The 27,251-nt window shown below is 45.0% G+C and overlaps 1 protein-coding gene and 1 long non-coding RNA gene across 4 annotated transcripts; both read right to left on the reverse strand.

Moving 5' to 3' along the window:
- Positions 1 to 855: 855 nt before the first annotated feature.
- On the reverse strand, positions 856 to 17,272 carry LOC121075457. 3 transcript variants are annotated; one of them, XR_005822971.1, is made up of 4 exons: positions 17,177 to 17,272; positions 16,900 to 17,067; positions 15,931 to 16,663; positions 856 to 972 (listed from the first exon to the last, which is right to left on the reverse strand). It is a non-coding gene; the product is annotated as an uncharacterized LOC121075457 (long non-coding RNA). The 3 variants fall into 3 exon arrangements; XR_005822970.1 differs by having other exon boundaries at positions 15,931 to 17,067; XR_005822972.1 differs by having other exon boundaries at positions 15,931 to 17,067; positions 17,153 to 17,272.
- Positions 17,273 to 23,521: 6,249 nt separating this feature from the next.
- On the reverse strand, positions 23,522 to 26,795 carry BARX1 (BARX homeobox 1). The gene is made up of 4 exons (XM_040569138.1): positions 26,503 to 26,795; positions 24,687 to 24,975; positions 24,486 to 24,570; positions 23,522 to 24,159 (listed from the first exon to the last, which is right to left on the reverse strand). The coding sequence occupies exons 1-4, from the start codon at positions 26,705 to 26,707 to the stop codon at positions 23,995 to 23,997; spliced, it is 744 nt and encodes a 247-aa protein (XP_040425072.1). The 5' UTR covers positions 26,708 to 26,795; the 3' UTR covers positions 23,522 to 23,994.
- Between the last annotated feature and the right edge of the window lie 456 nt (positions 26,796 to 27,251).

A 27,251-nucleotide genomic window follows, 5' to 3' on the forward strand; every position in this document is an offset into this window, starting at 1 on the left:
TTGAATTCAAATCCATATTTTGTTCAGAAAGCTTACTATGTTTGATGACTATGAGAATAATAGCACTGTTCTCAGTATTAGTGTACATACTCTTTAAATATAATATATTTAAACATAAATATAAAAAATATACACAAATATAAAATTATGCAAATATACAAATATATAAAACCAAAGTCTTGTCAAAATACAACTGAAAACTGGAAAACCAAAGCAACACTATTTTAACATTTGTGTCTTCATATAGTAATTAAAGCTATAGTAAGAATATGAAAGACATTTAAAAGCACAAGGAAAATAATTCCACATTCATTTAAAGCAAGCAGTTCACAGTAATGACTGTCATATTTACTTATTCTAAAGTGAAGCAAGATAGATTTTTGTCTTGCATGGATAAAAATAAAGTGCTATATATTTCATCTTGCATTCACACAAAGTGACATCTTTTTAAAACTGAGGTGATATTTTCCTATTATATTACTGATAATGTCTGCAAAATAAACTTGTTAAATAAAAACCGCTTGTTTCTGTAAGTTAATAATAAACATGAGATGATTTAGAAATCTTCTTTTATTCCAGTATGGAAACTTCGCTTTATTATTATTATTATTATTTATTAATTTATTAACTGAAAAGCACCTTAATATTGGTAAAGTGGTAATCAGTTTTTACAAAGATCTAGATACTGGTTCTATACTGAAAGAGGATTCTTTAAGTGAGATAAAATAGGAGGAATATCAAATAAGTAGTTATAGGCACTATCAAGTTAATTCACTTGATAAGAGCATCTTCAATTACCTCAAAACTGCTGCTGGGGCAATTTAGATTGCTGCTGACGATTAAAAGCTGCCTAGATGAATGTGTATCTTCCTGCAGATTGACAAGATTTGTCGGCATCTTGTGGAAAAACAAGATATGCAAGGAGGAAGCTGGAGACATGGCACTGTGATGATCCATAAATTCAGATCCCACCTGAAAGAGGTAAGGGACATGTTATTACTTCTCCTGGTAGTCAATAACAGCAGACAAATTAATAGATTCCTTGGTTCCATGCAGAAGGACAAGAAATGATCCTATTTTCTGACAAAGTCCTTCCACTAAGGCAAAGGAGCCTCATCTGGTGCAATTTTTACACAGATTTCTCTTTTTTTTTTTTTTTTTCCACTGCTCAGACCTACATCTCTAAACAAGGTGCAAAGTATTACAACTAAGCCTAAGGGTGCATGGGGACTCTTAGTTCTCAGTGTCTGAGGGTAATGCTCTGGTAACACAAACTTAATAAATCGTAAGGCAATCTTTCCTAAATTCAGGTGCTCTTGATGACACAGGTCCATATGGCAGCCCATGCACCATTCTTTGCTTGAGGCAGCTTAAGAATCCAAACAATGATCTCATTGACCACAGAAGGGAAGAAGTCTGACTCTCTCATTCACACCAATTAAGAAGAGGTCTCATGAGAACCTGGGTCTGATTTCACAAGTCTTCTGCACTCAGAACTTCAGCTGAAATCAAGGGTAGCTAAGGTAACTCAGCGTTTTTATGTATAGTTTTCCTGTAAAAATTTATAGCAACTATTGCCTTGCATCTCTCCGCATGTTTCCCAATGTGTTTTTACACGCCCAGAACAACAACAGACAAAAACCAAACAAACAAAAAGTCAAACACTTTTTTTCTTCTTTTTTTTCCCTTTTTGGGAATCTTCTTCATGGTATCTCAAGTGACAAGAACATTGCAAAAGAAATACTTTTTATTTATATGAAAACTACTTAAATGCATCTACAATTTTGAACAATGGGATAAACTGGAAAAGCATGATTCTGAAAATGAAAAAAGAACGTTTCATATATTTCATTGACTGTTAATCCTACCAGTTTGGTGTGAAATACCATCCTGATACAAAACTTAGCTCCTCCTGTTTATATCTTGTTGTGTTTGTTTGTTTGTTTGTTTTTTGATTGTTTGGTTTGGGTGTTTTTGTTTGTTTTGGTTGTGGTGGTCAGTTGGTCATTTTTAAAGAGCTACCTACAGGTAACTCAGAAGTAGAATTTAGGCAAATTCTTCTGCTTTCTTTGGTAAAACTTACTCTGAAATTTTTGTCTTTATTATTTCTGAGGTTTCTGTCATTCCCACTGTCATCATGCTCTGTTCTCCCTGAGCACTGACTGCAGAACTGCAGCTGTTCTGCAGGTAGGACACAGTCTCTGCAATCTTTACTTCTAACAGAAAACAAATTTCAATACTTCACCTGATATGGTGTGTGATTAGAATAGTCCTATTCTTACAACAAGCCTGAATAACACCCATAATTGCCCGTGAAATTACTCCCTTATCACAAGAAACAAGTTCTTCAGGATCTTTAAACATCGTTCCTTAAACTGTTAAAAGTTTCATTAATATTATTAATATTAGACCATCAGATCATGTACAGACTCAGATAACTTACAGAGCAGCAACTGAAGACTAACACTAGATAACGCTCTGTACAGAAACATCCATATGTATGCTAGGGAACCAGAAGAGAGAAGCCCCGAGCTGCCAGTGCAAACCCCCAGATGCACTTCTGCCCTGTGAGAAGGTCACAATTCACAGCCACTCGGCTGTAAACAAATAACTTTGCCTCAGCGTAGCAACTGAAGTGAATGAAAGAGTCTGTGTATGTGTGGGGAACATAAATGTGATATTAATTATTAATTTTGACAAGTCTGAATACCTTAATAATGTATTATTTTAAGCTGCAGGCTTTTTAAAAAGCCATTGAGGCTAAAACAAGCTGACTTTGCGGCTTGGACTCTCATTCCTCAGCGTATACCAAAACTCACTGTGACAACAAAATGGGTTGTGACAGACTTTGGCGAGAGCGATCTTGTTTTGTATATTTAATAAAGGGTTGATAAATACAATGTTTAAAGTGCAAGGTTTGGAATATATCAGCCAGAAAACATTACGAGTTAACCAACCTGTCAAGACACACAGGGAGCTTTAAATTAATACTTGCACAAACTGACTCATTTGTTGACTCCCTCCTACTTCAGTACTTTTTAGTAGCATGATACAGGTGCAGGTCACGGTATTTCTTTAATAAAAAATGTAGTATTTGTGCAGCAAAATGTACCAGGTACTAATGCTACCTGATTCTACAAACCTCAACAGGTGGGAACTATGTTAGATTTCTACCAAGTATTTAAGTGGAACTTACTGGGCAATTTACGATACAAATTTCAGAAGCAATCAGGGAACCATCACTTTTGACACCACCTGCAAGTAACACTTTAAAGCACTTCCTACCTAAAAATCCCAGAGCATTTTACATGTTAATCAGAGGAAAAAAACATAACCTTCCCACAAGTTATGTATTACGATCTTGAGAAGCAGATTTGAGAAGTAGAGGATTCATGAACTTCAGCACAAAAAAGTTCTCCAGTACTCCCTCTCACAGTGCAATTCATTGTAATCGCCCTGCAAGATCAGCTTGTTAGGTAAAACCATAGGCTTTACCTGAAACTGGCAGGGACCTGAAAGTCAAGAGCTACATACGGCACTGAAGTAATAATGGACATATTTTAAAACTGAAATCAAGTTGTTTTCTTCCTTTCATCGTATACAACCATAGAAAGTTTTGCAAATTTGATTAATCACACTTATTCATGTTATAATTTTCATATCATCACATCACCACAGATGAACTAAGAAGCTCTCATCTCCAAGAACTGAAACAATATTGCCTGTTATCTTTAAGTGCCATGGTAATTAGTTGTGGGTTTTGTGTTTTTGTTTGTTTGGTTGGTTTTTTGGTTGGTTGGTTTTGGTTTTAGTTTAAGTTATTTATACAGTGAACCTGAGACTGAAGTTTCTAACCTTCAGAACTGCAGAGTGAACAGTAAGAGTACAAGAGACGCTTTAAAAACACAGCCCAAATAAAAATCACAAGCAGAGCAATTATCATTTCATTAAACTCTGTGATTCTTTTCAAGCAGTTTCACAATTCTTGGAGGCTTGGCTCCTGATTTGGAAACAAGATTGATGGTTTTATAACCGAAAGGAAATCTAATCGGGTAACGTACCAAGTCACGCAGTTCAGAAATTCAATCACAGATACATAAAGATGTTGCCATGAACTTGATATCTGACTGGAAATGGAGAGAGATATCTGGGGTTGAAAGAAACGGAAGGGAAAACAAATTCTCTTCCTTCTTAATTCTTCCATTGCCACAGACACACAAAATAATAATTTAAAAAAAAAAAAAACAACAACAAACAACTCAACCACCTCAAGTTAGTCAACAACATAATTAAGCCTGGTTTCCTGCGGGTTTATGTTCTATATTCTTCTGCAACTCTAATTTGCCCCAGTTTCAATAGAACTGGTGGCTCCCAGCAAGTCCCCCAAATCCTCACACAGCAGCCTAAACTCCCTCCCACCTTCCAACTGTGAGGAGGTAAGAGGCAGTATGTAACACAGCCGGTTCTGAGTAAGGCACACATTGACCAACCAACCAATAAATACAGGGCCACTGCCTAACCAGAAAGCCAACAAAACAGACAGTCCTCAAGCACACATCAGTGCCCTTACCAGGAAAGAAGCCTCCATCCACTATTGTCTCTTCCGTCCACTACCCATCCTCATGCAACTTAAAAGACCCCAGTATTTCTGAGACCTCCATGCCACTATCAAATTTTGCTGATGGTGGCCAATAGCTTCTCAAAAGGTACTGGAACTGGCAGGCAGTAGAAAGATTGATAAACATTGTGTTCTGTAGGTCTTGTTTCCATAGAAAACAGGTTGAAAAATCAGAAATCAGCAAATTTTCTTTGCTGCCAACAGGGATTTTGGAAGGAACTCAAACTTTTGTCAAATTGCTTGTTGCCAAGGCCAAAAACCAGGGCTGTCTACAAACTAAATAATACCCTCAAAGACAAGTGCCCCATGCTTTCCCTTTGCTTCCTTAATTCTGTTTTCTCAGCGGTTGCTCTTAAAATCTTAACAGCAGTGTAAAATTTTATTAAGATGACAAAGACCCTTTTCTTCTGCATAAGCAGAGAGCTTGAAACTAAGAATATGAACAAATCCTACATCCTTTTTGTTACAGTTAGAAACAATAAAGATCTTGCTATAAGCAGGCCCCTGACATAGCTGCGTATACTGCACAAACAGTCAGCAGCTCACCTGATGGGAAATCAAAGAGCTGGCTCTCTGAGCCACCTTCTTATTTTCTCCCCCACCTACTCTTCAAAACAAATTTCCAGTCTCACAAGAAATTAGTAACACAAATGAAAAAGAGAAGAAATTCAACTTATGTCCCACTGTTGGTCTTTATGTGAAAGTTTAATTTGGATTATTCTGAAAAGATGATTTAGAAGATGTAAAAGCCATTGCTTATGCCTGTAGCAGGAAGGAAGGATAACAGAGTTGAAATGAACATTATCTTCCTTTATGGGTGGTAGCCAGAGGGTGTCGCAGGCCAGTATGGAATTCTGACATGGGACACACAGGCATACAAGCACACACACCTACTGTAAAGCCTGTAATATAAGGGGATTAGAGTTGCCATTGCCAAGAGAAGAAGAAGAATAGATGAGACAAAAGTAACCTGGACATTTCTGAGAGGCTCTCTTCCCTCTCCTCAGTCTGATAGGTCCTCAGGAGTAGCTAAGGCAGACTAAATAGTATCCCAAGAAGTACATGAAACAAACCTTTCTCTTCTCCCATTACTACCAGAAATCAAGGGCAGGGAGGAGGAGGGTAGATAAAGTACCATGCTACGTTTCTGTGATTTAAAGGGTAAAAATAATGTTAAAACGGTGGCAGCTTTAGTTCCGCTTTTAAAATGCCCAGAGTCCTGACTGCATAGCCCTCCTAATTCAACCCATTCTCATAGTCTGTGACCTATCATTCCTTCTCAGTCCATGCAGCTGCATGGCTTTCATCTTCAGCTCCACTGTTCCCTTGCTTCATTTCAGAAAATGTCATCTTGAAAATGAAAACAGTTCAGAATTAGGCCAACATTTCTTCAGTAAATCTCTAAAAAACCCCAAAGTTCCATTTGCACAATCATCTCTAACAAGCTTATTAACTCATCTATATGTAAAGCAGGGAGACTCCTTGGCTATACACAACCTACCCACAGAAGCAAAGTTCTGCACCATTTATATTTACTCCTTTACTTCTGAAATCAGTCCACTCTAGTAGCTAGACAAGACCTTGTTTAAAACTTCCTCCCACAATTCCACATTACACTTCAGTCTACACTGCTGATTAACCTTAAATCTAATGGCAACTCAACTATGTTTAGAGATAATCAGCTAATCACACTTCCGTAACAGATGCAGACACTGCTCTTCCCCTGCTACATAATAACTAAGGACCCTATTGTGCAAAAACCAACATGAATATCACTATTTGCAGGGAGCTGCAGTCAATAGGTAACAACTTACGCATTATGAAAGACAGAAGAAAAGCAAAAAAAAAAGAGAAAAATTACCTGGCAGTATCAGAAGATTGACACAATATTTATGCCCCTTAAATCCTATTTAAGCTCTCTGGATTTTAGTAGCAGACAGACCCGTCATTTTTAAATGATGCAAATTATTCACCATTCTCTCTAGCTTTGCAAATAGCATGTTTCATGGGAAAAATATGTGAAGTTCTGTCAGTCTAATTCCCAGAAGCTGCATTCAGAAGTCTAGGTAATAATAATATACCAGCTAACCTGTGTGCGCATGTATATCTCATTTTCTGTACCTATTTCCTAGTCCTGCTGAATAATAAGAGTATGAAATGAAAAGAACAGTTGAAACTCAAGCTGTTAAGACATGAAAATAACACTTCTTAAAGAAAATAAAAGTATTTTTCCAAGTACCCACAATAAGCATTAACTCTCAAATTATCTGAAACAATAAGAGCATTCAATTAGGTACAAATTAGAATCTCCTATACAGTAATTTTCATTAAGCCTAATATTAATTGGATAATATCTAGTATTACCCATTAAGCCTAATATTACACAACAAATGTTACCCAACCCTTCATTATTAAAGCAGAGCTAGTTCTAAATCTCATCCTAAATCCTGTAAAGGCAAGAATCTTGACCATCTTCTACAAACCACTGATAGCTTCAAGTCTGTAAAACACATACTTAAAATTTATTCGGCCAAACCCTGAAGCACGTGCATAATTCTTAGTCCTGCTGAAGTCCCAGAACTTTAGAGCATGCTTTTAAAACAGGATTTTTGCCAAAGTAAAGGCTGAGATTTAACAGGAACGAAGCAACCTAAAATTTAAGCAAATGCCTAAAAATAGCTGTTTCTTTTGTGAGGGAACAGTATTGTCGGCTTCTTCCTGTGTGCTCAATTAATCAAAAAATCCTTTTAAGCAAAGATTAAATTGCAGTTACTACCAAGAAACCCTAGCAACATAGGCTATTTAAATGGATTTTTGGACTGAATAAACTTTTGCCTCTGTTTTTATACCCAATTTTGAACACAAGAATGTATTTCCCAGTCACATCTGAAAGACACATTATAAGTGAAATAAATGTACATTCATCTTTCCCTGTATGATACAGCATTCTTCTGATGTTTTTAATCATGCTTCAAACACTGGGGGAACCTTCTCATGCCGTTAAGTAAGTGTGCTACTAAAAAAGTGGGAGATGTTTATCCTTTAAACATACTACTAAAAGATCTAAATCACAAGAGCCAACAGTAGACATTTAATGCCTCATGTATGAGATTATGTCCCACACACGAGGCAGAGGTAATCTAACTCACAGCTTTCAAAACTAAGTATTTGCTCAGACAGTAGACAAATGTGTTATCCAGTGTTAGACCGTACACACGTGCATACACAGACATAAAATGGAGCCAGAGTTGAAACAGGCACAAGCCCTGTGCCTAGTCTGCTGAACACTTGAAATGTCATCTAGCTGATTTCTACTTCCTGGCATTCAAACATATAATCTTCACCCCTTAGGAGAAAAGACTAAAGTGTATTTAAAAAAAAAAAAAAAAAAGATTAAACTGTGAACTCTGAAATGCAATGCAGAATAGACAGAGATGGATAATCTAGGGAAGTTTCATATCCTTGTGTGGAGGAGTAATCCATACACCAAATGCCACTCAAGTCTGTCAGAACATGAGAGACCATACAGGAAATGTATTTACACCATGATGTTATCATACACATTATCTTGGATGGAACCTATGGAAAGCACAGTTCTGAGCATACATGCCTTCACAGTTAAGTTACCTTCTTTAAACTGCATAGATGAAGATTTCATTAAATATTCCCTTTTGCATGACTTTCCTGAAAAGGTGCTGGGAGATATGATGACTAAAGTCCTCTAATTATTCGTGAAATTCAGGCAGCATCAGTACAAATTTCTTGACACCTTTCAGCCAATGTGGTTTAACTAAAGCTTTAATTCCCAGCCACAGCCAATAGTGTAGCTTCCACCTGTTTTTATTTTATTTTATTTTATCTTATCTTATCTCATTTTATCTTTTCCAGAGGAAGTTGATAACAAGTTTCCAGCTAGGCTCACACCCCACACTGCATTTCATTCGATGTGTGAATCAGGACATCTATGCAGGAAACATTCATTTGCTTTGCTAAGCAACAACAGCATTCAGCAACAATTTTCAGCCAGTCACTAAGAACCCTTGCAAGAACTATGCTGGCCCTCTGGAAGCAGCTCTAACAAATTCTTACACCACCTCCTCCAGTTTTCAATAATGTTTTAAAATTTAAAGAACACTGCTATTGACATGGCACAAAGGCCAAACTTCACCGTGAAATGACTAACTTGTCCTTGAAAATCCTGTTCTTTTTCCTTATTTTTCCTACTTCTTATACTAAAAGATGGCCCCCAAAATAGGGGATGAATGTGCTAAGAATCTTTAAGATAACAAAACTCTTGAAGCATTATCACAAGTTGAATCACAGTAATAAATTTCTTGTGTCCAGACAAATTGAGGATATATCAAACTACCTAATAAACATTTATTTATTCACATTTTCTAAAATATTTCATTAAATTATTTAAAAAGAAAACTTACTTTTAAAATTTATTTTATGGGAGCTGCCATAGATAAAAAGAAAATCATTTGCAAACACAAATCTAAGGAGTTAAATTAATAAATAAAAGAGGTTTGGCAAATACCTTCTTCCTGAGCTCAGAAGGACACCCAGTTATTACCAACCAAGAAGTTACTTGCTTAACAGACATGTCTGAAAGAACAGGTAGAAAATTCCATTAAAACAGACAAGAAAACACGAAGACATGGAAACTAATTTCTGTCAACAGAAATCCTTTAAGAAATTAAACAGAAGATTGACATGCTACAGACATTTACAAATGTGTAGTCCTTCAAGTATTGAAACACTTTTCAATAAATATTCAATAAGAGCATGATTCCATTGAATATTAGACATAAATAACACAAATCAAAGTGAGCACCTATACTGACAAATAGGCAATTATCATTCAGCTTAGTCAGGTAGCAATTATCAGTTTAAGATGGCAAGTGCTAAGTAATAGCGATACAACAAATGAAAGCTTTCTCCTCAGACTTGACGTTAGGAAATGTGAATGGTCATCCTTGAGGATATAGACTGCAATGAAAGTCCTGGTAAAGAACTTTCAATTTTCAATTCTTCAACCGCATTTATGAACAACTTTCTATTTCCAGTGGGACAGAAGTAACTTCTGAAACCATCCTAATAGTGTCATCTTCACTGGATAGTCAGAGAAGAGACTATCATTAAAATAGACAGTTAAACAACATAGTCATAGGTCAGAGGTGAAGCACTTGGCAGGGGCCCCATGAGGAAGTTCAAGCTAGCATGGCCATGATGTTCTTGTTCTGCAGCCAAGTAGACAGCCTCGAGGCTGCAGATCCAGTATTTTTTCATAAGCACTGGATTCAATTAAAAAAATGTGAATTTAACTGTGAAAAGACAGGTTTCAGTAAATGTCAACTAGTTGCATCACTAGTACTAAAAGCTTGATGTGACTTCCATTGCCAGAATTCTAAATAAAACTAAGCAAACTTGCTATATAGCAGGGACAAAAAAGAAAAAAAAAAGTTATTTTCAAATGCTGAGACTCAGCCAAATGCATCCCAGAGTCCTGTGGTGCCATGAACTAGCCAACAGTTATTTCAACTGAGATGGAGCTGGTTTCCACATTGCTTTGTTTATATTGACTGCATTTATGATGCCTCAGAAGTTGCCAGTAAAATATTTATTTAGCAGTTAAACGTTCTGCAAATGATTTTGCTGTCCCAAAAGATAAATATTTCTCAGCATGCTGAAATGATACATTGATGTTTTTGCTAAGGAAATTGCATGTTGATAAAATTTTCTCAGATTACACTCTGTCGTTCCTTTGGTATTTGAAGTGGCCCACATTAATTTTTTTGTGATATTTATTGTAATTGCCAAATTGCACTGAGGTTAGAAACATTAAACTTACCATTAAAATGAAACACATTTCAACTATTTCCGAGTCATCTATTTAAGGGCTTGAGGACACTTTTGATCCTTCAGGTGGATCTGAGTACTCCAAGCTTACAGGACAAGGATCCAACACAAAACCAGAATCTCACTCTAAACTGGTCAGGAGCTATTCTCTTCTCCATCTTTTTTTTTTTTTTTTTTAAATATGTTAATATCCAGCATTACTCTGGGGTGTCCTTGCCCTGCAAAATTTCAATCTGAATGTGAGGTTTTACAGCAGATTAGAAATTTAAGCACGACCATGACAAAAAAAAAAAAAAAAAAAAAAAAAAAAGACACCACACTGCTGTCTTCTCTCCTTCCTTCACTTCTTTTACCCTCCAAACAGTCATGTCCATGTTCTGGTTAGGCTTAACCGCTTAAGGCAGCGTATTATTTCTCTAGACAAGGCCAGAAACTGCTAACAAATGAGGTTGTCAGTACTAATACCATAAAAGTTCCCTTTAACACTGAGGTCTGCAGGCTATTAGAAGAACCTCCTTGCCCCTATACTGCTGGGGGTACGAGGAAGATGAAGTTCTTCCACAAATCACTACAGATGTACTGGGCAACCTACAGGCCTGAACAAGCCTTGTGTGACAAATGGCACCCAAGTGGAGCTTCTGCCATTGCTCCACTGCAGCTTACATCGTGTTGGCTGATTGGCCACAAGATTCAAAGGAAAACCGCTGCACTGAAGATATGTAGAGTAAAAATAAATTACTAAATTATTTTGATATAACAGTTTTGCCACTGTGTGCACGTTTGATACCAGCACTGATATTAGATGGCCCCAAAATGAAGTTACTTTTTCAGAAGTAATATGCCTGGTGGAGTGGTAGGTGTCCCTGCCCATGGCAGGGGGGCTTGAATTAGATGATCTTAAGGTCCCTTCCAACCCAAACTGTTCTAGTCACAAACCAGGTTTTGCTGTACAAACTCTGTACAGCTCAAAGCCAGTCTGTGATCTGAGATCATAGATACATGGGAGAAGCTCTCTTCAGGTATGGTTTTCACATACAGATTGCAGATGAATGCAGAACAAGCCCACACTTCTACCACCTTCTATATTAGGATTACTTGGCCCTGTCATACATTTCAACCTCCAGGTTAGTTTGTACTGTCAAAAGTTCTCCCTGCAATTTTAGTATATATCGTGTCCACATTAGCCCACACCATAAGCCACATGAGTAGTTCTATTGTACGTGATTAAAAAGTAGCTGTACTTCCACCCATAAGTGACCCCAAATCGAAACCTTCAGATGCAAAACAGGAACTATTTTTGGTTTAGCATCTGCATTAATCCAGTAAACTTCAATTTTTGGCCACTCATGTATTAGGCATTAATAAAAACAAAGAAACATCTGAAAAGCCAATAGAAAACCAGATGTCTTTCCTCTTTCTATATGAAGGAAGCTAGCCTTTGACTTTTCCAAATATCTGCTGAGGTAGTGTGGCTTACCAAGGACAGGAGGTATGCTTGTTTGAACAGGCTCGATGCCTCATCTATTACAGAAATAGTCTCCAAACAGCTTCGTATCTGGCAAGTAAAGTTTTACCAAGAGAATAAGACATCTTGGGTAATGTATAAATATGCAGAGATCCATAGATATGATTCTGAAAAATTCTCACACCACACATAAACATGCTGAACATGTTCATACCAAGTAAAAATAAATACGCACTGTTGCTAAATAAAACATTCTTAGTTTACCTTTTAGATTGCTGGGAGAATTACACTGCTTCTACCTTGATTTTAACTTCTAATAAATACTGCTTAAAAGAATTTAAGAATTAAATAGTTTTCAGGGTCCCCGGTTGCTGTTGTTACGTGGCTGTTTTAAAAACATTTTATGTGTGTGCATGAGTATACATGGAAAGTCCGGGTAAACTAATAGGAAAGCATATATAATACACAAGCAAGAAAAAGTAAAACTGTCCATATATGTTATTTCTTCTCTTCTCATTCCAAAGTATTTGTGTTTGTCCTCCTACTTTGAAAAGAAACAACATTTATTTTGGAAAAGGGCGATGATTTTTGTGTTAGGATCTGCAGGTACAATTTTAGCATCATTAAACCCATGACAAAACTGAAATGAACTCAAGGGTGATAATAAACTACCTGATTAAAAAAACTGAATGTACTATGTCCTTAAGGGTTGTTTCATAAATACATGTGGCAAGAGACCACGTCGTCTTCATTTGTAAGCTTAAAATTTTGGTTAAGATTTTGCTAATATTTTTTCAGGATTTCTTTTTTTTTTTTTTTTTATATAAGTGGATTTAACTTTTTTACTTTATTTATTTAGTTATTTTACTATTTTCAAATATTCAGCGGTATTACCTGCATATACATTCCTGGTAAAAGCCATCAAGTAATATCGCTAACCAAGTCATTATATTATGTAAAGTATCGGTGTCAACTGGAACACAACTGTTGCTTTTGCACTTAGAGTCTAATCCACAGTACATCCCAGAAAAAGTACAGGAAATACTTTCAGCTGTGCCATCTTAAACTCATTTCTATCAATAGCAATAGTTTACACCTATGTGCTTGTTTTTCCAACCACAGATCTCAAACACTTTATAAAAGAAAGGAAATGAGCATCAATCATGTTCATACTTTATTTAGGTGCAAAGATTGAAAGAACTTGTATGCAAGTCGCTGCACATGCTGACTAGCGTTCCAGTTTACCCCCTCAAGAGCAGAAACCTATTCCCAGCTCTGCCAGAGTCTTCCTTCTTAACTTTGATCCTCAGTTACATCCACTGAAAAAATCCACCCAGTTACATCCACTGAGAAAATCCACCCAAACACATTACCTGGTTGCAGTCAGAATATATGCAAAGAGCACAGGATTACGCTTTATCCAGAAGTCCGTTTCCACTCAGAGCAGTTCCAGATTAATCAGTCAACAAGAAAAATAGTCTCCTCTGCCAAAATTTCCCATCTTTCCTCCTCACCAGCCTTTTAATCATCTATTAGCTAGGTTTAAATAAACCATTTTCCAGCAGCTAAAGGGAGAGTTTTTATATTTGCCTATGCAATAACTTTCTTTTTGCCTTCTTGCTCCCTTTGGCTTTTTTGTGCCATCTGACTTTACCAAACATCTCTGTGAATTCATTGGGAATTCACTGGGACAGAAACATTAGACACATAGGAAAAACTTTCTCATTCTAGTTGTTTTCAGTCCAATTCCTTAAAAAGTCAACACAAACTTTCAATAACTGACCTTGACATCAATGAATTCCAGCTCTTAAAATGTACATTCCTTAAGGAAAATCAAAACAGCCTTGTAAATGAACACGGTCGCAACAACAACCTACGAAGAGGCTTCCACCCTTTCCTCTGTAAAGTGTAGATACACCACGCAGCTGGCACACGAACCAGAGCCTTGCAGAGTAAACATTTAGGCCTCTTCCACAGGAATTTAAGTAAGAAGTCCTCTGGTAATTAGCAAGCCTGAGAACATCTGAATCAAAGCTAACCAACAGAGGCAACATGATTACATGAGCAGGATTTACTCTGACAAGGACTGGGTTTCACTCCAAGGACACTGATATAGGGGATTAAGATACCACAGACTGACATGAATTTACAGCCAGAACTCTGAAAAAAACTCTTGATAATACATGTGGAGTACACACAAGTCTGAATGTTCCATGCTAGCAATTTTTGTTACTTTAAGAAGCACTGTACATTCCTGCGTAATCACTGATACTCTTTAGCTAAAAATTAAGACCACAACATCATAGACCAAGGATAGTGACAAGACTCAGTACAAACTGACCGGTATGACTGAGATGCAGGGAAGGCAGAAGGAGGCTGGGGAAAATGATGACAGAGTTCCACAGAACAAAGACTTACAGGGAGAAAAAGAAACGAGGGTGTTACCTTTGTCAGAACATGAACAAAATGTATCAAAATTATCAAGTGGCAAGTTAAAAAAGCAAGCAACAGGAAGTAGTTCTTTGAATATTGCACTTATAAAAGAATAAATAAAACGTGTTGCCAGACAATCTGCCCTATACCAAGGCCTATTCAGGTGAAAATGACAATAATATAACAAATGTCTACTATAAGCTAATATGAGTATCCACTTTCACCTCAGAAAAAACCTTGAGCAACAAATGCCTGTAGAGTTACTATTTGCTTACCTCTTTTTATGCCTTTCTCTAGGCATACGACCGACTGCTATCAAACGTAGGACACAAAACTGAACCAACACATCAGTCTTCAGGTCCTTAGGAAATTCAGATCATTGTCACCCTTCTCTGTGGGAAAATATTGTCTTTACAGAGAAATCATGAGTGTGAGGGCCACCAAAATTTGGTTGCTTCACACACACGAATATAATTAAAGACAAAAGTGAATGAGGGAATAGCATAAACTGCAGTATAAATAAATGAATGAAAATAACTGAAGTTATCTCATTATTCATCTTCTAATTTTTAAAGTTATTGAATGTCAGCTCTTACAGGTGCAGTCTAACAGGAACTAGAGGGATCTGAATATAACAACTAAGATTCAGTCATGCAGATGAAGAATTTTGGGCAGTGCAGGAGCAAACAAGACGGAACCTACATTCATGCCATTCTAGAGCAATCATTATTTCTGACCCTCTATCCACTACCTAAGTTTCTTTGTAAAAGCAGTGCATATATGGATCTTGCATCTCCCAGGTACAGCAGCCCCATTTATAAAATTTTCAGCGTTGGAAATTACACTTTGCCTTGAAACTTTCATCTGCATTGAATGTAGTAACAGAATGTATATTGGACAGAATTTGTGGGACACTCAAGGACACATTTACCACGAATACACTAATAAAATATCATCAGGGAAAACGCACCTGGAAAATGTGAGATATGTAAACGTAAGGTCAAAGAAGAGAATTCTTACAGACTGTATATATCCAAGCCTAAGAAAACAGATTTTTTTTTTTTTAAGGACAGAAAACACAAATATGTGCCAAAGCCTTTGGCCCAATTTTGGGTACCACCAATTATGGGCTCTCTGACTATAAAGGTAGTATTTTCTTAACCAGTCCCAAACATAACTATTCAAAATTTATATAGGGATACCATCATCTCTGGAGTTTGTCCCCTCTAATAGGGGATACTTTGAGAGACTGTACAGAATACAAAACATAAGTTGCAAGAAATACCTTATCTTCCTAACTTTTTTTTTCCCCAGAGCCAACAGAGATCACATCCCAATATGGTGACTTTAGAGAAACCATCGTATTTTAGAACTTTCTTAGTTCTGTCAGGATGTCAGTTGCTTTTATAAATCCCTTTATAAAAAATAAGGATTGCAACACAAAAACAGAGAACAGAACAGGATGGCAGTACCCTACTGACCCTGCAACACCCAAAGAGTGGGTGCTGGTCTGTGTCTGGAACTCCTAAGTACTGCCATGGTATGAACGTACCCTAAATGACACTGGGGCTGCTTTAATAATGAGAGGTCAGACAATACTTCTGCTTACAGAGGCTTCCCCCCCAGCTCCTCGCAGATGTTTCTGAGCAGCATTTCCATGTGTAGCACTTTCTCTGCATATCTGTTAAACAAGATCCAATAGGTTACAAGAGGCTCACAGCAAACCACAAAGATCTCATCATTACCTTCATGACAATCTGCTTTTTATTCTGAAAAAAGTCATTCGCTGAAATAATACTTAATTCTCTTCAAAACCAAAAAAAAAAAAAAAATACACCATACAACATAACCAAAAGGGATCTGCTGAAGGAATAAAGATCAACGGGTAAAAGGAAAGCACAGTGAGTTAAAAACTGCATGTATATATATACACATATAAAACACCACTTGCAGAATCATGTGATGCAAGGAAACAAGCAAATGCCTTTTATGTGTTTAGAGGCCTGGAAAACAGAAAACATGACCCCTTTTGAGAAGAGGAATTTGTGAGTCTGGGGAGGAGACAGTTGGTATGACTTTCTGACCGCGTGAATGCCACAAACATACTTGCCAATGCTACTGCTCTTGGCAGCAAACCATCACTCTTACACTTCATCTACAGCTTTTCTGGCCATATGTCCAGAATTTCTGGACACCCAAAAGCTCAGTGGAAGCATACAAGGCTGCTTGTACAATGCATGCTCAGCAGGTCCATCAGCTTCTGGATTCCTTGGGCTACTTTTGCACTGTAAAAAATAGCAAAAACCAAAGTGAAAACAAAAAGTAGTTCTGGCAATCCAGAGCAGCAATATAAGAGCAACTCTTTTTGTTTGGATTTTAAGCATTAAGAAAACAGATGTAAGACCCTTATGGAAACACGTACAACTTTTGTTATCCGGACATTTCCTGTTCCATTAGGGTTAAGGCTACAGCAAAACAAAACAGGAATTATCTGTATCAAGGATGCTGAAAGGTGGCCGACCAATGCCACACACTGTCTCTGGAGTGCATCATCCAGCAGTCCCAAGAGTTTGTCTTTTGAAACCAAATACTCCTTCTTGAGTTCTGCTCCTCATATCTCTCAGTACGACCAGCTTTCATCCACAGCTTCTGAGCACAGCTCTCTGTCCACTCTGAACACTTCTCATTCCTTTGGCAAAGAGAGAAAACAGGTAGGTTGGTTACTTTTCTCCTTGAAATTCATCACTGTCACCATGACACAATAGTGTGCCCACCCCTAGTCCAGCAGCACTACAAACCCAGCACGATCTGATCGTTTCTGCAAGGTGGTCCCACACTGCCTGTTAAGCTTGCTATGCTCCTCATTTCCCGTCCAGGTCAAGATTCTCCCAGGCAGCGCTGGAAATACAAAATTTGGCTATGACAAAGTTTAATGAAAACTGTTACAAATTCCCTAACTTGCATGCAGAGAATCAGTTCTCTGCAACCAAAGGGAACAATCTGGACTTACAGAACTCCTCCCTGGACTGGGGATCCTGGGCAGCACATTCCTCATTCAGTCTTTGGGTTGTGCTTACTGGACATGAAAGAGTTAACTCCACACTACTTAGTTTTTACCCACAAGCCAGTGAAGGCTACAGACCACTAATTTATGTGTTTATCTAAAGTTTCTGATGTTCTATGTATTTTTTAAGGGTTTTGTTTTTTTGTGTTTGTTTTTTTTTTAAACTGGTCTGTATTTTTCCATTTAAACTAAGGATATAAAAGTTAAATCCAGTGGGCTTAGCTGCAGTTTGCACACTGGTAAGTGTAAAGCACTGGAATTTACAAGCTTTCTGTCCTATACACACATACATTGCAGCCTAACCAAAAAAAAACGGCAAATATTCATTAAAATTCAGATGCAAATTCAGACATTTACAGCTGCTTCACATTTGCTTTCTGCAAATATTTGAGCACTTGTACTTTAATAGTACAATACTAGTGAATAATTAATTTTAATTTCAAATAACCACGGAGCTTAGCATGGTATGTTCAGTTCTAAAATACATGGTCCGTACATTTATCCAGTGAGAAATTCATCCAATCAGGAAACAAGCAGTGCTTTGTGACTTCTACATTTAATAGCACAAAATATGAAATACTTCCACACCCATCAACAGGGAAAATTCACAGCACACCATAGAAGTAAACAAACAAACAAACACCTTACAGTGGCCTTTAAACCTCAGCTCTGGCAGTAACTTGCCTCAAAGAGCTAGAGCCAGAGGGGGCTGAACAGCAGCAGGAGTGTCTGAACACCTTCAAGACCTGGTAGAAAATCCAGCACTTTGCATGGGCTGAACAGCCCCTGGAGAACACCTGCTTGAGAAATGGGACTGTTCAGCAACCCAACCCGCACATTCACAGAAAGGAGAAGAGTACAAGATATGCAAATTATTATTTTTTAGACATCTATTAAAATATTTTAATTCAGACAAAGTGCTATTCACCTCCGTATTCAACAAAATACACAAATGCAGTATTCAAAATTATGTGGGGTTTATGTTAAATTCTTAAATGCTTATGGCTGATCTTCAGTAAATACCTCACAAAATATGCCTATCAGCATCTGATCAGGCGGAATCGCTCCAAGACCTAGCAGTCAGTCGAGCAGGAGAGAAGGAAAAGCCTGTTAGTTCCAACTGAACAGCCAGCTTCGCACTCACAGAACTTGCTGCGGTGAAAAAATTGTATTTTGGGAGTAATTTCCTTGTCAGCCAGTTAGAACTGCATTTTGGTTAGATAAACTTCCATACGTAAATTTATGCACGTATAAATGATACAACATTCATACTACACAAAGAGCAACTTTAGGAGTTGGAGAGCAGTTCTGTAATTCACGTAAGAATGCCCGGAGAAGGGTTTGGGTGACTCTCCTAATTATTGCGATATCATGGTTTCGGAAAAGCATCAGAGTTCTTGTGACACACGCAGTTCTCAGCATATGAATAACCACCGCACATCTGCCTGTTCTCTTCACAGCTCTGTTCCCTCTTGATTTTCTTCATCCTTGTGGACTGTCTCTGAGGTGAGGGACTCTGCACAATAAGGTTATCAGGCTATCAGTTATGAAACAGGCAGGGAACACTTGTCATAAATTAATGTCTTTTTGCGTATTTTTTTTTCACTGCAAGTCATGCATGAGTAATTTTTGAGTATGGATGAAGAGGACATAATGCTTTGAGGCTATCTGTACTTGAACTCAGCAGGCGCTCTTTACAACACTAACTCAGGGTTTCCTCCTTGAGCAGTATCCTCTGCTTAAATATAACCCACCAACTTCAGTACATGCTCAGAGCGTGAATTTACAGCACCTAACACTCTTTGAATTAATTATCTGGAAAGAAAAAAAAAGTGTTGAAAAAAATTAAATGTTTTAATTCTAGCTAATACTCAAGCTTTAGACACAAATCAGTCTTCTTATATTGATTGAACTTACATGCCATTTCAATCCAGAAAAATTTCCACATCACATTACCAGCCTAAAAAAAAAAAAAAAAAAAAAAAAAAAAAGAGAGAGAGAAAGGAAAGAAAGAAAAAGAAATCTGTTTTAGAGATGCTACAAGCTTATTTTGTGGTTTGTTAATATAGGTGCAGTGTAAACAATGGATACGAGGATCTTGCATGGAGAGAACCCATTTTGTACATAATCATGTTTTAATGGACTGTGTTTGTAAACTGACAAAGCCATGCAGGGCTGTGACTTGGTCTTTTTCCATCAACACGGGGTTGCGTGGCTGAGGGCTTACTCGCACGGATTTGTTCGTTACGCCACGAACCCCCTGCCTGCTGACACAACGGCCATCGCTAACTCCACCGAAGGATCCGCCCCGAACACAGCCGGAGCCTGAGCGCTGCACGTTCCCGATGGATGTGAGGGGCAGGCCTGGCCAAGCGGAGCTGGCAGCCCCAGGGCCCTGGCAGGATGCTCGCCGCGACCCGGCGCTGCCTCCCTCCATCCACACGCTGCTGCTACGGGCCTCGCTGCTCGCCTTCACCCATCACCATCACGGCAGCAAGCACCGCCACGACCTCGGGCCAACCACTTGGACCGAGTCAGACCTCTAACAGCCACACTTCGCCTACCGGTTAACGATTTGCAGCTTGACCTAGCTCGAGCTGGTGTCTTCATTACATTTTTCTCCCAAACGCTGCCCTCACACCCGCCTCGACGACGCCCGGGGCGCAGCATCTTCTTGCCCCCGGGGGCTCCCCCGGGCTAAAAGCGGTACCCGGGGTAAAACCGGAGTAACGTCAGTAAACTTTTGCCTCGGTGTAAAACCGGAGTAACGTCAGGAGTCTCAAAGCGTCCCGGCTCCGCGGGGCTGTTTTGAGGCGGGCGTTGCTGGAAGAGCAGGACCTGCCTCGAGTTTCCCCGAGATGCTTCGTGAAAAGCGAGTTTAGGATGTTTGAGTTGGAAACGCACCCAGACGGCCTTTTGTTAAGGAAACCTTCACACCGTTAGCCGATTGACTGGGACGAGATGAGCACTGAAACACGGGAAGAGCCCACTTTCGATGGGACTTTCCCAGCCTTCAACCCACCCCCTTCTGCTCTGCTTACATAGAAAACAGCCCCGCGCTACCTCTGCTGCTGTAATTCGAACGGCAGAGCTCCCAAGCGCGGATGCGTTTATGCCAGGATAAATGTGCTATAAAAATAGTTTATACACGGGGAGGAGAAAGAACATCAGGGGGCGACCCCCGCCTGCCCTTTGCCGGCCACGGGCACACGGCGCAGGGCAGGGGCAGCGCTGCGAGGTGCCTCGGGGGGGAGATCGTCCCACCCCGGCTCCAGCTGGCCCCAGCTCCGGACAAATTCGTCCCCAGTTTCTCCAGGGCTGCCGTCGGACAGCGCTGCAGGTCCCCGCACACACGGCTCTGCTGCTGAAGCGCCGCGAACGCGGGTACCAGCCGCCATGGCATCCGTGCTGCAGGAGGCAATCAAAAAAAGGAAAAAAATGAAAAACGATTACACCCAGCTGAAAATCGATAGGTTATCACCAAAGCCGCGTGCTGCCGAGGCTCGCTGTGCTCTCCTCCCGGCCGCTCACCCGCCGGCCGGCGTTACCGGGGCGAGCCCCGGAGCCCCGATGGCCATCGCGCCCCGGTGCCCCCGGGGCTCTGCGCGAGGGGAGGCGGCACCCGCCGGGCCGGGCCTTGACCGAAACAACGGGGAACTCATTAAGAGAGCAAGAACCCACGCCGAACTAAATAAGTATTTTACAAGAAAAAAAAAATCAAGCATATTTTCGTTTTCTTCTGACTTCTCGTGTGATTAAGAAGACTTTAGTTTTTTTTTTTTTTTTTTTTTTTTTTTTTTCCGCATCAGTGCAGATGCCCTGGGGGCAGTCAGTCAGCGCACACGTATCCCGTGGTGTGAGCAGCTCCTTCCAAAAGGAAAGTTTGTCATTAAAGTCGTTACTACTAAAAAAAAAAAGACGTTTCTCGGCAAGCGGCTCCAAACATGGAGCCCGTTAATGTCGAGGTCACAGCACGGCGCTGGAGATCCAGGGTTTTCATTCACACCATGTTTACGTATCCAAAATCCCCCTCGCCCTTTGCTTACAAACACGGCGAGCGCATCCCGGGGCCGCCCGGCCCGGCCGAGCCCTGCCCGGGGGGCTGAGGCTGGGGGCTCCGGTCGCCTCCGTTCCCCGCAGGAGGCGGCTCCCGGGCATCCGCTACCGGCTCCGCCGAGGCTTTTCGTGTCGTGGTCCACCGGAAAGGGAGAGGGAGGCATCCCCCAGGTTCCGCGGAGGAGCCGCTGCGAGACCCCCGGGGGCGACCCCCGAGCTCCCCCCGCAGCCGGCGGGCACCAGAGGGCACCGGAGCCGGGCGGCGGCGGCCGAGGCGAGCCCAGCCCCGGGAGCCCCGGGAAGGGCCGCGGCCCCGCCAGGGGTGAAGGGAAGGCTCCTGCCTTCCCTCCGCCTTGTCTGCAAGGGAAGAGCAAAATACGTTTTCTCATTTACGGTCTGTGAAAAATAACCACTTGTGCGCCACTTACTCAGACGGGGAAAGAAAATCTCGCTGTCCGTGGGTTTGCTTGGGGACTACGGTATGGAGGTTACTGGTACGGAGGTTACATCGCGGTTGTAACAGCAATAAACTGACCCCAGCCGCTTCCAAAGCTCTGCTTAACGCCGCTGATGGACACCGCTCGTCATCCCGGTAATTTAGGTAAAGGCACCCGTGAATCTACCTCCTAATTAAAAGCGGCTGCTCTCTCCAAGCGCTGTGGGGCGGCCAGAGCCAACCGCCGGGAGCCGAAAGCCGCGAGGGACAAAGCCCAAGCTCCGCGCCGGCCGGCCGCTCGGCGGGCAGCCCTCCTCGAAACCGCCGTGCTCGCCCTGCCCAGCCCTAATCCCCATCCCCAGGTTAAATAAAACAGCTCGAACTATTTGTTTGTTTAAATCCAGAAGTCATTTTAGCATAAGAATATGAGCTGGCTTCCTGTTTGCTCAGCACGGGCCGTGTCCCGTGCTTACAAACACTCCATCGCTCATCCCGGGTTTATTTAACCCAGGGCACGACTCCGCGAGCAGGAGCCGCCCGCAGCTCGCACCGGGCCGGGCCGCAGCGGAGAACCGGCCGAGAGGGGCCCAGGGCTGCCTTTAGCTTTTTTTTAGGGCCGTTTAGGGCCTTTTATGGCCCGTCTATGCCCTAAGCACCGCTCCTGCCCCGCCGCCGTGCCGTTTAACGAGAAACGGCGGCGTTACCGAAAATCAGAGCTCGGTGCGGGCTCGTTTACCCAGCACAGACCCGCTGGGACCGGCACGGCACCGGGGACCCGGGCACCGCCGTGGCAAGCGGCCCTCCCCGCGCCCCCGGGGCACAGCCAGGGAAGGGCTCAGCCCGGCCCCCGACGGGACGAGAGGCACCGACCGTGCCCTGCGCCCGCTGCAGGATCTCCCTTCAGCAGCCTTGCCTTAATCACCGCCTTTAATTAATTGGGAGGCCCGGCCAATTAGCACCCCGCCGCTGGGGCTCAGCCCCGCAGCCGGGCTCCGCTGCCCCCGTCCTGCTCCCCCTTCCCTCCCCGCCGCCTCTCGCCGCTTCCTGCGGCGCTTCTGGGTTTTGGTGGGTCTTTTTTTCTTTTTTTTTTTTTTTTCACGATGATGATAATTGCACGTCTCTGTAGATGCTCTATAATTTGATACCTCAATGGAAAAAGTACAGCGAAGACTGAAAGGAAAAAAAAAAAAGAAAAAAGAAAAAGAAAAGCCACCGTTTCTTGCTACGTCGCCGCAATTAGCAAAGAGCCCCGGGAAAGTGGCCGTGACCCGAGGCAGAGGCGGGCAGGGAGCCGGGGCTGGGGAGCCGAGCGGGGCCCGTACCCGCCGTGCCGAGCCCCAAAGCCGTTCCAACCAGCAGCACTTCGTTCCCTGTTTGTATAGTGCAAAAGCATCGCCTCGCTCCTGCCCCGCTGCGCCCCAGCAAACCCGGGGGTGCTGCCCCCAACCGGGACAGGCTGCCCCGGGCCTCGCGTCTGAATCTCGGACAGATTAACCTGCTGCCGAGGGAAAGAAAAAAAAAAGATAACAATATAAAAAATAGAAAAAAATAGGAAAACAATAGGAAAAGCATGACGCTACTCAGAGCAATAGTTCATAAAATACTTTATTGAAATAAAGTAAATATCTTCGCATTAATAAAACTGATCGTAAAATGCAGTTTTCGAGTAACTAGGGGCACCACAGGGTTTCAGACAGCGAGCGGACGTGAAGGTGGAATCCAGTGTCCTCCTCCTGGCCCCTCGGGGCCGTCGCACAGCGGGGGCCGGGGCGCAGCGCCCCGCGGGCGCGGAGAGGAGCGGCGGGGCTGGGGCCGGGAACGCGGCCGGGCCAAACGCTGGATTCGTCGGAAACCGAAGGCGACAGCAGTCCACGAACCGCTTGGTTCCCCCCTTCCAGCCCTCTTCCCCATGGGTCGCTGCCGGCGGAGCGGGGAGGTGCGGGGCCGGTGGCTCCTCCCGGGGACCCCGGCCCGGGGCGGCGGCGGCGGCGCTCGGTGGCCGCGCTCCCGGCCGGGCGGAGCGGCTCGGGGCCGGCGGCGGTGGGGCCGGGCCGTGCCGGTCACTCCTCCTGGCTGACCTCAGCCGGCGAGCCCAGGCTCTCGGGCGGCTTCTCGGCGTCCCGGGCTCGTTCCTGCTCCGAGAGCTGCTCGCTGCTGGGGATGGAGTTCTTCTTGGGGCGGCCCTTGGGTTTGGTGGGGGACTCCAGGCCGCCCCCCTGCAGCACCTGCGAGGCGGGGAGGGAGCACAGGGGGGGACAGCCGAGTAAAAGCGGGTCTCGGGCGGCCCCGCTCGGGAGAAGCCTCCCGCGGCCCCGCGCCGAGCCGAGCCGGGCAGCCCGATGGGGGCGGCAGCAAAGCCGGGAGGGCCCGGGCCGGGTGATGCTGGCCTCACAGACCGCGGGCACACAAATATATCAGTATAAATATTAGAATAAACTTATTTTTCCCCCCGCCGCATGCAGTTTTGCCCTGGGCATGCAGAAGGCCGAGGCGGCGGAGCTGACCCCGTACCGCGGCAGGACGCACAGAAGGGTCAGAGGTGGGCACTTACTATTTTCTTCCATTTCATGCGCCTGTTCTGGTACCAGGTTTTCACCTGGAGCTGGCTGAGCCCCAGCGATTCGGCCAGGTCTATTCTGCGGGAGAGAGACAGGCGGTGAGACCCAGCCCGGCCGGCCCGCGGCTCGTCTCCCTCCCCAGCAAAAACTCCCCCCGCGCCCTGCCCCGCTCCGGAGGGCCCGGCCTGCCCTACCTGTCGGGCGTGGAGAGGTATTTCTGCTTCTCGAAGCGCTTCTCCAGCCCCATGAGCTGCAGCTCGGTGAAGACGGTGCGGCTGCGGCGCCCCTTCTTGGCCTTGCCGCCCGGCTCGGGGGGGCCCGGCTCCAGCTTACCGCGGAGGTGCAGCTCCAGCGGGAGATGTGGCGAGGCGGAGCCGCCCTGCAGCCCCGAGCCGGCGGCCAGCAGCGCCGAGCTCAGCCCCGAGCAGCCCAAGGGAGCCAGAGGGAACTTGAACACGGCCGCCGGCTCCGCCTTCAGCACGGCTGCAGGAGAGAGGGGCCGTGAGAGCCGGGCAGACCCCGCCGGGACCCCGCACGCAGCCCCCCCCGGGCCCGCCCGTCCCCCCGAGGACGCGGGGTCACGCTTTGCCCTCCGGCCGGCAGCCGGTGATTCCCGGCGTACAGGTGGAAACGCTTTAAAACGCTTCCCAAACGATTCCCAAGCTCTCCCCGCAGATGCCCCCGAACAGCTGCCGCAGTCGCGGCCGCCGGCTCGGCCTCGCCCCCCGACGTGCGGCCGGGGCCGGGCCGGGAGCCCCCCGCGGGTTTCCCTGCCCGGAGCCCCTCGGCGCGATTTCAGTCCCCGAACAACCGAATCGCATCTTCCTCCGGCCCCCGAAGCACGATTTTAACCCGCAAACAATCGCATCTTCCTCCGGGACCCGCAGCCCCGGCTTGGCTGCGAAAACGCGCTCGGGAGCAGGGCCGGGAGCTCTCTCGATGGCACCGAGCTCCGAGCCCACCACAGGGCCGGCACAGAGCGGCTCAGGCCCCTCTCGGCCCCGGCCGAGCCCTGCAGGGCCCGGGGGGCCCGGCCCGGTCCCGCAGCCCCCAGCGGGTCCCGGACGTGCCGGGAGCGGAGCCGCCCCCCGCGGACCCCGGGCCGGGGCCGCCGCGGCTCTCCCCGGCCCTAAAAACCCGGCAGCAATCCCCACCGGGGGGCTGTAAGGAACTTCACTGCGGGTTCCTCCTCCTCGGCCGCAGCAGAAACCCCGCTGCTGCACAAAGTCCCGTCTCGCCGCCCGGCAGGCTGCAAACTGCGTTTTAGCCGGGCCGGTGCTTGAAGCCGGTACTTAAAGTAACGCAGATTTCCGCATGTCCTAATCTACGTTGCTGCGGGGCTCGACGCTTTCCCGTTTCTCTTATAAAAGGAAAAAAAAAGAAATTGGGATGGTCCCGTTCCGTTCGTTTGTACGGGTAAAAGAGCGGCCTTTCTGCGCTGGGACGCCTTTGGGAACGAAAGCTTCTGGCGGCGCACCGAAAAACTCGCGTTTACAAAGAAAACCAACCAACGACCAAAAAAAAAAGGAAAAAAAAAAAGGAAAAAAGGAAAAAAAAAAGACATATGTCATTAATGTTCTGCATTTGTCCTAGATACTGTAATCAGGGGGGACAGACCGCGCTTTCCATCCACCGCCCCGGCTGTCTGTCCGTCCATCCGTCGGGCTTCCATCCGTCGCCCCCTGCCCGGGCCCGTCAGTGGCAGCCGTGCACAGCTCCGCTTTAGGCCCCAGGCGCTGCACCGCGGCGCCGGCCCCGAGCCTGTCCGGCGTGCAGGGAGCCCGGCGGCTGCTCGCTGCCCAAATTACCGGGGTTTGCTTCAGAGGAGCGGCTCGGAGCCGCGCTCTGCCCGCCGGCCCCGGGAGCCCAGCGGCGCCCCGATGCAGCGCGGTCCCGCCGAGCCGCAGCCCGGAGCCTGCTCCCTCCCCGGCCCCGGGACCCCTCGGGCCGCGGTGCCCAGAGCCCGGAGCCCGGATCCCGGAGGCGGCCCGGCCCCGCGGCAGCACGTACCTAGGTGGTTGTGGTAGGGCCGGGCCGAGAGCAGCGCCTGCACCCCGAATTTGAGGAGCTCCCCGGCCGGCGCCGCGCCCTTGGCGTCCGGGGGGTCGGTGAGGATCTCCTCGATCATGAAGCTGCGGTAGCGGTGCGAGCGGTGGTCGGGGAAGGCTTCGGCCGGGAAGTAGTGCGCGGCCCCCAGCTCCAGCGGGTGCTGCATCCTCGCCGCCCCCGGGGAGGGGGGGCGAGCCCCGGCCGCTGGGCCGAGGCTCCGCCGGGCCGCCCTAGCGCAGCCCCCCGGCCGGCGCCGCTGGGAGTCGGGCAGGGGGGGCTCTGCCCATCGCCCCGCCGCCGCCGCCCCCCGCCCTGTCCCTGCCCCTACCCCCGGGCAGGGCTCGGCTCGGCCCCCCCAGCGCGAGAGGCTCGGCACCGGGCCGCGAGCGCTGCCTGCACCGGGGCGCGGCACCGGGCAGCGTTTCTCCGCCCCGGGCCGCGGGGCAGCCGCCTATATAGCGCCCGGCCCGGCGGGGCTGGCGGCGCGGCGGGGGAGGGCGCGGGAGGGGCCGCGGAGGAAGGAAGGGGCCGGGGCGGGCGAGTACCTGGAAGCGAGAGGTTAGGGCAGAGCATTTGATCCCCTGCCATAGAAAGCAAATTACCCTCGTTTCTGCCCGCCCGCCGCAGGACAGCAGACACCCAAACAAGCGCCGGGCCCTTCCAGCGCGGCCCCGACCCCCCCGACCCTCGGCCCCCGGCCCCGGGGCAGC

Source organism: Cygnus olor, chromosome 10 (assembly GCF_009769625.2).
Source record: "Cygnus olor isolate bCygOlo1 chromosome 10, bCygOlo1.pri.v2, whole genome shotgun sequence".
Classification (NCBI taxonomy): domain Eukaryota; kingdom Metazoa; phylum Chordata; class Aves; order Anseriformes; family Anatidae; genus Cygnus; species Cygnus olor.

What these genes read in the sequence shown, in the direction of transcription:
- BARX1 (XM_040569138.1), bottom strand. Translation starts at nt 26,707, where the DNA reads ATGCAGCACCCGCTGGAGCTGGGGGCCGCGCACTACTTCCCGGCCGAA. An exon ending in GCCCTACCACAACCACCTAG is followed by an intron (nt 24,976 to 26,502) that starts GTACGTGCTGCC and finishes TCTCTCCTGCAG; the next exon opens with CCGTGCTGAAGGCGGAGCCG. An exon ending in TACCTCTCCACGCCCGACAG is followed by an intron (nt 24,571 to 24,686) that starts GTAGGGCAGGCC and finishes TCTCTCCCGCAG; the next exon opens with AATAGACCTGGCCGAATCGC.